Source organism: Arachis ipaensis, chromosome B10 (genome assembly GCF_059453495.1).
Source record: "Arachis ipaensis isolate K30076 ecotype BB chromosome B10, ASM5945349v1, whole genome shotgun sequence".
Lineage (NCBI taxonomy): Eukaryota > Viridiplantae > Streptophyta > Magnoliopsida > Fabales > Fabaceae > Arachis > Arachis ipaensis.
Genome location: NC_142435.1, coordinates 120,495,940 through 120,509,947, shown reverse-complemented (window position 1 = coordinate 120,509,947; position 14,008 = coordinate 120,495,940). Strand labels below are relative to the sequence as shown.

Genomic DNA, 14,008 nt, shown 5'->3' with positions numbered 1-14,008 from the left:
GCTGTGTGTTCTCTAACTCAAGCATCATATATCATTTATATATTGTATGCAGGTTTAGTTAAAAATTCCCATTATTCTCATAAAAAAAATTATTTAGGGTAGCTTTTAAAGTTTTAATGTTCCTCCTTGATGAAATGTTGTCAGCTTAACTACATCATGTAATGCTATATATGCAAGGGTTCATGGATCTAAATCTATTATGTTCAAGTTCCTAGCTTACTCTTTTTTATATTTGTCAATTTAAACTAAGCTATAATTAAGCTATCTTATGTAAAAAGGGTAAACTATACTAATTGATCCACTAATAAGTTAGAATTGCAAACTAAACTAAATAACTAAAATGAGCTAAATAACTAAAATATGAACAAAAAAATGCAAAATGCAGAAAATAGAGTAAAATACACAAGTAGCAATGTATAAGTACTCAGAAAATAACAATAAAAGAAAAAAAATACAGAAAAATATCCAAAATAAAAGAAAAAGTATGTAGTAGTTCACCAAAATAAACGCCAGAGATGGCGACCTCCCCACACTTAAAATGAAGCATCGTCCTCGATGCTCAATCAAGCCGGGTGTGAAGGGGTGTCATCACTGGTAGGGATGGTAGCTGGGGTATCTGTGGCGGTGGTGGGCTGAGAGTCTGGCTGCTGTAGAGGGGGGACTGACTGGATCGGGATCTCCGGATCTGCAGCCTCAAGCTGATGTGGGGCCTCTTGCTGTGGTGTAGCGTGCTCTGTGCCTGCCTGCTGATGAGTCTCCGCATGGGAATGAGGCTCCTCCTCGTGCTCATCCTCCTCCTCCTCTGATGGTTCTGATGGTGTGTCGGGTTCGGATGGGATGTCGGCGCCCTGTCTGATCATCAGCTTCAGATGGGAATAGCGTCGCCTGCTACGGCGCTCCAGTCTCTCATACTGGCGCCTGTTACGGCGCTCCATCTAATCAAGCTGTCGGAATAGACGGTGCACGAGGCGATAAACCGGCTCAGAGGCGGGTGGAGGTGCAGTGGTGGCAGCAGGGGCAGCTGGGGCAGCTGTGGATGAAGAGGGTCCAGCAGACGGAGGGGCTGTCTCATCAGTAGCAGTGACAGGTGGTGGTCTGTAGCCCAAAGCAAGGAAGTTCCTGCTGTGAGGGATGATCTTCCTGCAGTCCGCTGCTGGTGGTCGCTCATCGGCATCCTCCCAAGGTACATCAGCTCCCAAGGTACATCAGCCTGACGGCCTAGCCGTGTAACCAGATAAGGAAAGGGGAGGGTGCCTCGGACGTGAACCCTGGCCATATAATGCCGGATAAAACGAGGCAAGTACAGGTCCTAACCCTCCAGCACACACCAGAGGAGGGTGATCATGGCAACCAGGATCTCAGTCTCATGAGTACTCGGCATCACATAGTTGCTCAAGATCTGATGCCATAGCCGAGCGGTGGGGGGCAGTGGTCACGGAGGCAGTGGTGGAGAGGGGAGGAGAGAGGAGGAAGGGAGAAGAATGGAGGGGAGGGGGTTGGGGCGGCGGCGTACGGGGTGGCGTCGGCGTCTGGGTGGCCGGCGGTGGCGGCTGGGTGGTGGTTGGAGGGATAGGGAGCAGAGAGGGAGAAGAGGGTTGGGGGTGGGGGGGCTCGCGACTGATAGGGTTCGCGGGATGGGGGGGTTATATTTTCGAATCCACGCGGCCGAGTGGGGCACGCGGTCGCGTGGTTGGGACGAAAATGGGAGTGACGCGATCGCGTGGGGTACGCGATCGCATGAGAGGGGGGGAAGAAGGGTGACGCGATCGCGTGGGTCGCGCGATCGCGTCGCTGGAATTTGTGCTAAACGCACGACTCCAGCGCCGTTTTAGCGCAACTCTTTGTCTCCTTTTGGGGTGATGTGCAATCCATGCGACGCGATCGCGTCGCTCACGCGGTCGCGTGGGATTGGTATTGTGCAAGTGACGCGGTCGCATGGGGCATGTGATCGCGTGGGCCAATTTGTGCGAAACGCACAGGGGCCGCACGATTCCAGCCTAACTTTTTGTTCGTTAGATCCTTACGCCAATATATATATCACGCGGCCGCGTGGGTCATGCGGTCGCGCGGGTGGTGTTTTCCGCGATATGATGCGATCGCATGGGGCATGCGGTCGCGTCGTGCATCTTTTTTTTTAAACTGAAAAATGCAGGATGCAGTGATTAACATGAATGCTATGCATGATTCCAGGTTAATGTAAAAATAAAAAAAGGATAAATTGAAAAGAATAAACAAGAAATAGATTGAGAAAGAAGCGACCATACCATGGTGGGTTGTCTCCCACCTAGCACTTTTAGTTAAAGTCCTTAAGTTGGACATTGGAAGAGTATCCTGTTATGGTGGCTTATGTTTAAATTCATCCAAAAATTTCCACCAGTGCTTGGAATGCCAATAGCCTCCGGGGTCCCAAACTAGGCATGTAAAGCTTCTGAGCAGCTTCAAACAGATATTCAGCCTCCCGGGATGACGAATGTCAGAATATAATCCATGATCCCAAGCTGTGTTTTTAGATTCGCCTCCGTTTTAATTTGCAAGTTTCCATTCGGGCGGGTTAAAAAGTAGAATCTCACCGTGGCGACCAAACGTTCTCGGTGATTCATGCAATTGAGCATGATACCAATCCGTGTACTTCGAGGTGAAGCGTGGAACCTTATTGAACCTAGTGCACCAGCTCTGAGTACGAGCCAATTCCCTTTTACTCTTAAAGTCGCAGAGAGCTCTAAGTTGGCCATCTGTTTCAAGCAAACCATACTCAAGTGAATAAGTAAAATTATAAGTTAAGGATTGTACCCACTTGAAGCTTGTATTAGGTGGTAATGGCCTTGGGGTAGGTGTTTTTGGTGGTTCTGCAAGTTCTGTTTCCTTGTGCTCCTCTGTGAATTCTTCCACTTCCTTGCAAAGATCTTCAATTGTATCTGTATCCTGGTCAAAGTCTTCTATGTCTTCCTCATCACTTGAGTCATAGATTGGAGGTTGAGAGAAATCTACCTCCGCATCATCTTCATATTCACATGGGGAAAATTCTTCGATTTCAGAGAATTCACTTGCAGACGCAAGTTCATCACTAGGAGAACTAGACTTGTGACTATCATCATCAAGGAAATTTGCTTCTTGGATTATTCCGTCTGATTCTTCGTAAACGACTTGCCTTGGAGATTGTACGGTATCCTCCTTAGAATCAACTGTAGCATCTTGGACGGGGTTTTCCTCAATTCTGGATTCGCAAGGAAGTTCAGCATCTCCTAGATCTTCAACCAATTCTTCTTCTTGAACAATGACAGCTTCTTCCACTTGTTCTAGTATGAATTCATTCTCTGTCTTGTCCACTGGAGTCTCTAGTATTTCTTTCATGCTACGCTCTTTATCGGGATGTCCACATGGAGCTGTGGTTGGTCCTTGTATATTTGAGCGCCTAGTGGCCCATTGAATTAGTGCTTGCTCCAGTTGTTGAATTGTTGTTTGAAATCTAATTACTGTTTCTTTTAGGCGATCCTCTGCTTCGCGGTTTGCCGGACTTGGACATGATACAAAGGAAAGTGGTGATGATTGGGAACGATTGGATTGGTATTGGGGTAAGGAAGGATCATATGATGGCGAATGGTGAAGAGAAGCTTGTGAGTGTGGTGGTTCGAGGTTATGTTGAAAGGATGGTTCATATGCACGGGGTGGGGCTTGTTGGTAGTTACAAGGTTGTCCACCATGTCTTTCAGCTGGGTATGCACGGTAGAATGGTCTTTGTCCAGGATATCTCGGAGGGTGTTGCTGCCTAAAGGGTTGATTAGATCCTCTTGGCTCCATCCATCCTTAATTGGTCTGACCTTGATGCACATTCCTGCTGTAACTTCTATTTCCTTTAACAATATTAGAACCAAACTCAAAGCGAGAGGGGTGGGAGTTCATAGTAGCGAATAAAGATAAAAAGAAAAAACAAAAATAAATAAACAAGCAAAAGAAAAATATTTACAATAACCAATAATAAGGCACACGTTAGCAGTTCCCCGGCAACGGCGCCATTTTGATGAGAGAACTTTTGCGTGGTCTAGAAATTTGCGGATAAATCCTCGTTGCAAGTATAGTTTCTAAACCTTCAAAAGTCCTTTCATACAAACGTTTTGGGTGTCACAAGTGGCAAACCCCTTTAAAAATTGTTAACCGAGTATTCAAACCTCGGGTCGTCTTCTCAAGGAACTGCGAGGAAGTATGTTCTTATTATTGGTTATAAAGGTTGTAATCGAGGTTTAGAAGATGAGAAGCAAGCAATTTAAATGACAAGTAAAGTAAATGGCAATTAAAATAAATAAATACTGTAAAGCAGACTTTTGGCAAGGTAAGAGAAGTTGGAGGTCCAACGTAATTATCTCTCTCTACTAGAATGAAAGTTGAATCTAAACTCCACTTGGTCAACCTTTACTAGGGTAAAGGAAAGTCAAGGGACTAATTAAATTGACCTTTGAATCCTATTTATTTCCTAAGAAAAGGTTGGGATTACTTAAGTTCAACTCAATTAGCAAGATAACGATTATCAATTATATTGAGTTTAATAACTGTTGAGTTACTAAATTCTTAACCAGAACCAAAAGGGGAAAAAGTAAAATTGCTGGAATAATAAAAATATCCTTAGATAGGAAGCAACGGTGACTTAAATCAAAGAGAACAATCATAAACTGAAAATACCTCAAATATCATTAATTCAAAGAACAATCTGTGACATGGAATAATTCATAAATCAAATTATAATAATCAATTCAAATGTTGGAATAAATAAAACTAAAATAAAGAACATTAAACCTGGGATCCAGAGTTACTCTTAAAACAAGAAGAAATCCTAAATCCTAAAAGAGAGAGAGAGAAGATCTCCCTCTCAACTAAATCTAAATCATTGAAAAGTAAAAATATGCGAGCTCTCTTGAATGGATGCATTCCCACACTTTATAACCTCTGGTCTATGCTGTCTGTACTTGGATCTGGGCCAAAAAGGGCTTCAGAATTCGCTGGGGGCGTATTCTGTAATTTCTGGTGCGTGGCCTCTGTCACGCGTCCGCGTGGGTCACGCGGTCGCGTCATTTGGAGCTTTTCCTTGCCACGCGGTCGCATCAGTCATGCGACCGTGTCATGTGCATTCTGCTTAAGGTGCGCGGTCGCGTCAGTCATGCGGCCGCGTCGCTGCTAATTCGTGCTTGGCACGCGATCGCGTCATCCATGCGATCGCGTGAATACCAGTTTCCTTAAAGCTCCGTTTTGCTTTCTCCTTCCATTTTATATGTTTCCTTTTCCGTCCTTTAAGTCATTCTGCCTTAGAAAATCTGAAACTACTCAACACACTAATCGCGGCATCGAATGGAAATAAAGGTAATTAAATTAATTAATTTTAAAGCTTAGGAAACATGTTTTTCATTTACATCACATAATTAGGAAGGGAAGGTAAAATAATGTAATTAATGTGAATAAGTGGGTGAAGGATTGTATAAGTCACTCAAATTAAGCACAAAAGAACTCATGAAATATGGGTTTATCAGGTATCAATACTTGGGAATGGATAAGGGTCCTTGGGACATGCCTTATTTAAGTCAGTGTAGTCGACACACATTCTCCATTTACCGTTTTGCTTCTTGACTAGCACTATATTTGCTAGCCATGTTGGATATTTGACTTCTCTGATGAAGCCGGCTTCTAGGAGTGCCTGTACTTGTTCTTCCACCGCTAGAGCTCGTTTCGGGCCGAGCTTGCGCCTCCTCTGTTGTACAGGTCGCGACCCCGGATATACCAAGAGCTTGTGGGACATGAGCTCGGGGTCTATCACAGGCATGTCGGAAGCTTTCCATGCAAAGAGGTCAGAATTGTCTCTTAGGAGCTTAGTCAACCATTGCTTTAGGATTTCCCCCAGATTGGCTCCTATGTTGGTATTCCTCCCTTCCTCTTAGCCGACCTGTATTTCCTCAGTTTTTCCTCCTAGCTGTGGTCGTAGCTCTTCTTTGGCCCTTGCACCACCGAGCTCTATGGCGTGAACCTCTTTGCCTTTTCCCCTCAGGTTCAGGCTTTCATTGTAGCATTTTCTTGCCAACTTCTGGTCTCCCCGCACCGTTGCTATTCCCGCAGGTGTCGGAAATTTCATGCAAAGATAGGGGGTAGACACCACCGCTCCGAGTCGATTTAGGGTAGCTCTGCCGATTAGGGCGTTATATGCTGACCCTACGTCGATGACTATAAAGTCTATGCTCAGAGTTTTGGATTTTTCCCCCTTTCCGAAGGTAGTGTGGAGGGGTAGAAATCCCAGTGGTTTTATTGGCGTGTCGCCTAGCCCGTACAAGGAGTCGGGGTAGGCTCTTAACTCCTTTTCATCCAACCCTAGTTTGTCAAATGCAGGCTTGAAAAGGATGTCTGCCGAAATTTCTTGATCTACTAGGGTTCTGTGGAGATGGGCATTGGCTAAGATCATGGTTATCACCACTGGATCGTCGTGTCCAGGGATTACTCCTTGTCCATCTTCCTTTGTAAATGAGATGGTAGGGAGGTCGGATGATTCATTTCCGACTTGGTAGACTCGCTTGAGGTGTCTTTTGCGAGCGAACTTGGTGAGTCCCCCTCCCGCGAATCCGCCTCAGATCGTATGTATATGTCTCTCCGGAGTCTGCGGTGGTGGGTCTCTTCTATCTGTGTCATCTCGCTTTCTCTTCCCATGATTGTCCGACCTTTCTATGAGATATCTGTCAAGTCGGCCTTCTCTGGCCAACTTTTCTATCACATTTTTAAGATCATAACAGTCGTTTGTTGAGTGACCATATATTTTATGGTACTCGCAGTAGTCGCTGCGACTCCCCCCTTTTTTATTTTTAATGGGCCTGGGAGGTGGCAGCCTTTCAATATTGCAGATCTCTCTGTATACGTCGACTATGGAAACCTTTAGAGGAGTATAAGAGTGATATTTCCTGGGTCTGTCGGAACCGAGGTCTTCTTTCTTCTTGGGCTTCCTCTCCCTCTCTTTTATCGAGGGAAGGTGCCCAGGTCGCCAACTCGACTCTCTCAGTCTGGCATTTTCCTCCATGTTGATGTACTTTTCAGCTCGTTCCTGTACATCACTTAAGGAGGTGGGGTGTCTTTTTGATATGGACTGTGAGAAGGGACCTTCTCTAAGTCCGTTGACCAGCCCCATGATAACTGCCTCGGTGGGCAGGTCTTGAATCTCTAAGCATGCCTTGTTGAACCTTTCCATATAATCTCGTAGAGGTTCTCCGACCTCCTGCTTTATTCCCAGGAGGCTCGGTGCATGCTTTACTTTATCTTTCTGAATGGAGAACCTCATTAGAAACTTCCTCGAGAGGTCCTCAAAGCTGGTGACCGACCCTGGAGGGAGGCTATCGAACCACTTCATCGCTGCTTTTGATAAGGTGGTCGGAAAAGCTTTGCAGTGCGTCGCGTCAGAAGCATCAGCCAGATACATCCGACTTTTAAAGTTGCTTAAATGATGCTTCGGATCTGTGGTTCCGTCATAGAGGTCCATATCGGGGCTTTTAAAGTTTCTTGGGACTTTTGCCCTCATTATGTCCTCACAAAAAGGGTCCTCCCCTCCTGGGGGCGACTCTTCTCGATCGTCACGGGAGTTCCGACCTTTGAGGGAGGATTCTAACTTTAAGAGTTTTTTCTCTAACTCTTTTCGTCGATCCATCTCCTCTCTTAGGTGCTTTTCTATCTCCCTTTGTCGCTCCCATTCCTGTTCTAGCTGTTCCAAGCGACTTTGGTGGACGTGGACTAGCCCCATTACTTCAGTTGCGTGGGGTGGTCCATCCTTTTCTGATTCACGCCCCTCCGAGAAATTTGTCTTCGGATTTTTAAATCCGGAGGTTCCTTCCCTGTGTTGGTCGTTGGTTTTCTGGTGGAGGGTCAGGTCTGCGTCGTTGTTTTCGGTATCCAGATTCTCTTGTTCGGAATCCGACGCCACATGACCATCCTCAGGGGATACATCCGCCATTACTGGCTGATCTCTCGGGTCCCCGGCAACGGCGCCAATGTTACGATGGGTAACCGGAGATTATTGGGTTGGATTAGTTTGGCTGGCCCAATCGTCTGAATGAGGAAGTATCCATACGTATTGATGATCCAAGGCCCCGTCCGACTTCGGTATGAGAAATGGGGGGTGGTACCTGCAAAGACACTCCGATGGCAAAGTCAGCAAAGGGAGCAAAACAGGTCTAGAGAGTATTGGGTCTTAGTGATACATGAGGAATGTTAGTGTATTTATAGTGGTGATCCAATAACCACCGTTGGAGTAGTTCCGCCATTTAAGGTGGATAACTGTCCCTTTATCTTAAGGAAGTTGAGATATGACTCCTGGAAGTGGGTAGAGAGATTTTAGGGGCAGTTACTCATTTGAATGAGTGCTTATCTGCCAGCTAATCCTTGTCCCCGACTTCTTTAGGGCAAGTCGTGGTAAGAACCGACTTCATAGGGAGAAGGTCGGTGTAGCGCGAGGCTCAATCCTTCGGATTGGACCTTTCATCTGGACCTGGGTCTTATCATTGGGTCAGGGTATGAACAGTGGTATTTGTGAAACTCAAAATAAAATTGAAATAAAAGCTAACATTGGAATTGCTTTAACTATCAAACAGACACTCCGGTTCTATATGTGAGTGGTAGTTAAAAATTAAAAGTTCACAACTAAAACTAAAAGCAAGAATAAGGGTGGACAAAGAGTAAACAAGATTGAATTGGCTATGGTTGGAAGTATGTTGATTACGGGTTTAATGAATTTACTAACATGCGGTATCAAAATAAAAAATTACATCCATCTAGTCATTCCAAAATTAAGTCACCATGCAAAAATTTGTTGTTGGAACGGTTTTCAAACGAAAATTCATGATCGTACATGGACAGTGAGATACATTTTATAGTCATAACACCTTTGATAATGATTGTATTTAAAAAAAATCACATAAAGGTTAATAAGATATCCTTGTAATTATGTTATTCACATAATATAGTGAACTTACCCACAAAATTTATTATGTTACTCACATGTAGTATCTTATTTTATAGTTTTAGCACTTCAGTTAATATAATGAATATTTGTGTATTAAAATTTTTGTCCATAAATAGATTTTAATCGCACTATGATTTATATTTTATTTTAATATGACTTTAATTGGCATGTATTTTATTATGAATTTTGATGTGCTTATATAAAAAGTTGAATTACATTAGCATGCTTTATTATTTACCATGGGAGTGATATTTGACAATGTATCAAAAATTTTATTTGCTAAGTGGTAAGTAGTAATAATTAGGTTTAATTACTCTATTCATCCTATAGTTTTGTGAAATTTTTAATTAGATTCTTATACTTTTTTTTAATTGGGTCCCTGCACTAATTTTTTTTTTCAATTAAGTCCTTAGTAGTAATTGGCGTAATTTTATAGAGACCTAACTAAAAAAAAAAATTGGTATAGAGATCTAATAAAAGGAAAAAAAAGTGTAGGGACCCAATTAAAAAAAAAATTTGGTGCAAAGACTCAATTAAAAGAAAAAAAAGTATAGGGACCTAATTGAAAATTTTGCAAAACTATAGGGAGCAGCAGAGTCATTAAACCTAATAATTATAAAGAGTGAAAAGATAAAATTCTCTTTTTACTTAAGACGTGCAGACTTTGACTATGTTTTTTGTAGGAAGAAGCTTCTAATATCTATTGATGTTAACACTTTGGATATGACATGTGGTAATATTATATGAATGATGGAAGAAATTCAACCATTTAAATATGATGCTCGTTAAGTCTCATATCTCAATTAGTATTTATAAATAAATTCTTGATTGTGGAAATGACCGGAATTATATGAAGACTACTAATTAACAGATTGAGTTCTAATAAAGCACTTGAAACGCCTTAATGATACAATTATCGTCCATGAGATTTACTATCATATGGAGTGTGCATAAGCATATCATGAGGACAGGGGACATCACATCTTTTTTTTCTTTTCTTATGGTATTATCGCTGTTGTTGTTGGTGGTGGTGAATTGTAAGAGAGTTGATTCGAAGTGGCAGAGTGACATGGTATGAAGGTGGAGGTGGAGTGGAAGAAACGATAGGTGATATTTGAGTGATGTGGATACTAATGAAAGTGTAGTGGTAGACTGCTGGAGTTGATATATTTGCCAGAAATAAAGGATGATGCCTAAAATGGGAGATGATGACTAGGAAAAGAAGAATAGTAGATTGGGGTGAGATGATTTTTTTAAAAAAAAAATTGTAATTTTTATAAGGGTAAATTTGTTCAAAAAATAATATTTTTTTAAACGATCATTTTAAAAATTTATTCTAACATTGAGGATGATTTTTTTTTTTAAAAAAAAAGTTAAAAATGTTTTCAATTTTTACTAACAATTTTGAGTGTTTGAGTATGAAAACAGTAGTATTTAACTATGAAAACAGTACTTAACCTAAATATTAATAATATCTACAAGCTATACTTAATTAGTTAATTATCATTGATTTTGGTCTCTTTTTGTCAATATTTGCTAATACTAATTATTTTTTTGGTCATTTAATACTAAATAGTCTAATGCTCAACTTTATATAGCGCAAATCAGCCCAACCTGATCTGAGTTAATATTTTGCTGTTGTTTGGGCCTTTGGACCCACTGTGAATAAAAAGAAGTAAAATTACGACTTTAACTTTTGGCAAGTAACAAGTAACTACATCCAATAGATAAATAAACAAAATGGTTTGTGGCAGCCGAGGCCTTGCACGAGGCCTTGCACCAATGGCAGCATCATCTGCCTCGCTGGGAGCTGCATCCGGGTTCGAATCCTCAATGAGGATTATAGAACCCATGTTAGTACTGTACCCATGTAGTGTGTGTGAGTATGTAATACATGGGTATAATGCTTAGGATTGGGAATTGTCCAATCCACTTTACCAAAAAAAAAAAAAAAATGGTTTGTGGAGTAAAAGAAAAAAACTTGACAAAATAAAAGCAGAAAAGAACAAGAAAAATCACGCAGCTTCTGAATTAAGAAATCATAAATTTTTAGTAAGTACTAATCAATCGCATATTGCTTTCATTGAATATGATTAACAGTTAGACCAACGCCATTGTCCAGACGTTATATACAATTTTCAAAACTTTCTTGACTTCCATGAAGATCTACATATAATAAATCAAATGCGATCAAACAATAAAATCATTATATTCCCCAGGTGCTAAATTGTGTTGGAAATCTGTTTATGACGATGGATTCAATGCCCTTTCTGTTGGAGACATTAAAAATGCAGTAAGTTCTGGAATGAAACTAGCATCAGCAACAACCACTTGTGGCTGCATCAGATTGCGGTGGCTTGTCCTTAAAAATGTTCTTCTTAATCCCCTTAGAACCCTCGGCTAAGAGGCTAGGTGTATCCAAAATCTGCATGCACACACACACAAGATGAAAAATTATTGTCATCTTTCATGATACCGTCTCCGCCCACTTTTATCTGGCATTGTTTACATTCTTGACTTGAGGTATCTAGATGCAGAAAGTGACAATGACAGATAAACAATGGAGGGAGTATTGATATATTGTTTTTTCAACCTTTGTGCCTTCATTATTTTAAAGACTGCTCTTTATATTTCAACTTTGGTCAAATAAAGGGTAAGCCCTTCAGAATTAAACAATACTGACTTTCAAAATTATATGTCCAAAGCTAGTTAGGAAATGGGCATATGCCTTGTCATTCAACATACCTTCAAAACAAGCTCTTCAAAGCATTGTTGTACATTTACTCGAGTTTTAGCACTGCATTCAATAAATAGGCAACCGTATTCCCTTGCAAAGTCAATTCCCTCTTTCTTTGTCACAACTCTATCACTCTCCTGAAAATGAAACATTTTTCACCTGTATGTGAAGTCCTCTAATGGAATAAATGAGAAGTTTTTTAAAAAGTACAACATGCATAAGTCAGAAGAATAAACAAGAGACATGTATAAGACTAGATACATGACTTGAAGTGTGGACAATTTGATTGTGTCAGGTGCATAATTAGAGTAGTCATCATGTAATTTACGATTTACATTTACCTAAACTACCAAGTAATTTGAAACGAATAGCTAGCCTCCTTATGTTTCTCCATTTTCTTAAAGAAACATCTAATTTAAGGTTAAGGTGAGCAATCTTGCCAAAGAAGTTGAAGAGAAAATAGTAAAACTGGAAAAATATCTAACAGTATTTTACTATTTTCATTGGTCTCTAGTCTGTAAACTTTTTATCCAGAAGGGAGTAAGTAAAATTTAAGTGAAGTAGCCAGCACAAATAGCAAGAAATATATGTATAGGGTTGAGTGCTGACATATGTATCTTCATGCGATTGAAGAATCCACCAGAAAGATGAAGAGTACACAATCACAAAGGTATAAATACCTTATCCACTTTGTTTCCTACAAGCATCTTGATACAGTCTTGGTTTGTTGAATAAAGTTCTATTTCCTTTGCCCACACTTCAGAGAGGTTTGTAAATGTTTCTCGCCGAGTTACATCATAAACTACATCGATTAGAGAGACAAAGTTAAGAAATAATCAATTAATCCAAAACAAAATCTTGAACAGTAAATCTATTGGCAGCCAGAAAGGAGCATAAATTTCTCAATTTACAAGATTAATCAACACACTGCAACCTCTCAATTTAGCCTAAGCATGGATCAAAAGCATCCATAAACTAATAGCATGAAATAAAAACTTGGCTTTAACTCAGGAAAGAGACAGCTTAATTCCTGATACTATAGCATACCACCATTAATTACGCCATTACAAAATGTATAACAGGGAGGGCGTTGAATCAAGGAATGGAGAATTGAAACTCACCCATAATGATCCCTTGTGCCCCTCGGTAGTACGAACTTGTCAATGTTCTGAATCTCTCCTGACCAGCTGCGCAATCAAGATCAAAATGAATGATATTATATTATTGTCGTTCTCGAAGATCAAAAATATCTACAGGTGAAACACGAATAAAGAAATACCTGTATCCCAGATAGCAAGCTTGAGCTTTTTACCATCCATCATTACATACTTGACCTTAAAATCAACACCTACGAATAATAATAATTCACTAAACCTTCCGTTGAAAAAAGAGGGGCAATGGGTGTTTTTGAATTCAAAAGGAGAAAAGGAATTTAGAAAGGAACCAATGGTGGGGGCGAGATCGTCGAAGGTATCGGAGGTGAAACAGAGAAGAAGGCTGCTCTTGCCGACGCCGGAGTCCCCAATCATCAACAGCTTAAACAGGTAATCGAATTCCTGGCTCGAACTTGAATCCATCGCAATTCAACTGATTCCTTCATTCATTCATATCAAAATCAAATTAATTATAAGAGTAATCAAATAATTCATTGTCCATTGCAATTTCACTGATCATAAACCGATTTCACAGAAAAAAGAAGAATAAAATTACAGAGAGAGAGAGAGAGAGAGAGATTCGCATACCCTAGGGAAGATCAAATTCAAGAGGAATTTGGTAGTAGAAGACGAAATGGAGGGGTAAATTATCAGCAACGAAAATAGAACGGAAGCGTGTCCGAATCCGAATTAACAGGTCGCCCTTCAAACTTTGTTGTTGTTCCTTCTTTCCTCAGATTTGTTCATTGTCTGATTTATTTATTTATTTATATACTACTTTTTTTTTTCCTCATCAACTTATTAGTTATTACTTATTTTTTTTTATCAAAGATATGAGACTCGAATTCGCAACTTTTTAATTCAGTATGGGAATATTAAGCTATTTGAACTATAACTCATTGGCTATTAGTTATTACTTATTACTAGTAGGATACCCGTGCAAATGTACTGTCTTAAATATAATTTTTTTATTAAATTTAATTATATATGTATAACTCTAAACGGTTATGTATATCAAACATATAAAAATATTTAAATTTAGTGTAATGGAAATATCTAAATTACAGAGATAATAACATTAAAATTTTAAGCACATTCAACAGTTTAATTTAAAATTTTGGCATTAACACAATCAATTTCTAA

At 40.3% G+C, this 14,008-nt stretch overlaps 1 protein-coding gene across 2 annotated transcripts; it reads right to left on the bottom strand.

Moving 5' to 3' along the window:
- Positions 1-11,020: 11,020 nt before the first annotated feature.
- Positions 11,021-13,636, bottom strand: LOC107623953 (ras-related protein RABC1). 2 transcript variants are annotated; one of them, XM_016326365.3, is made up of 7 exons: positions 13,454-13,636; positions 13,156-13,305; positions 12,991-13,059; positions 12,833-12,898; positions 12,392-12,513; positions 11,720-11,848; positions 11,021-11,399 (listed from the first exon to the last, which is right to left on the bottom strand). In XM_016326365.3, exons 2-7 carry the CDS (start codon positions 13,286-13,288, stop codon positions 11,292-11,294), a joined length of 627 nt encoding a protein of 208 aa, XP_016181851.1. In that variant the 5' UTR covers positions 13,289-13,305; positions 13,454-13,636; the 3' UTR covers positions 11,021-11,291. The 2 variants fall into 2 exon arrangements, with proteins under 2 accessions (XP_016181851.1, XP_016181852.1); XM_016326366.3 differs by having other exon boundaries at positions 13,156-13,298.
- Between the last annotated feature and the right edge of the window lie 372 nt (positions 13,637-14,008).

Excerpts from the sequence above, each read along its gene's own strand:
- LOC107623953 (XM_016326365.3), bottom strand. The coding sequence starts at position 13,288 with ATGGATTCAAGTTCGAGCCAGGAATTCGATTACCTGTTTAAGCTGTTG. Across the intron at positions 12,899-12,990 it reads GCTTGCTATCTGGGATACAG|CTGGTCAGGAGAGATTCAGA; the intron begins GTATTTCTTTAT and ends TTGATTGCGCAG. Across the intron at positions 11,849-12,391 it reads TAGGAAACAAAGTGGATAAG|GAGAGTGATAGAGTTGTGAC; the intron begins GTATTTATACCT and ends TTTCATTTTCAG.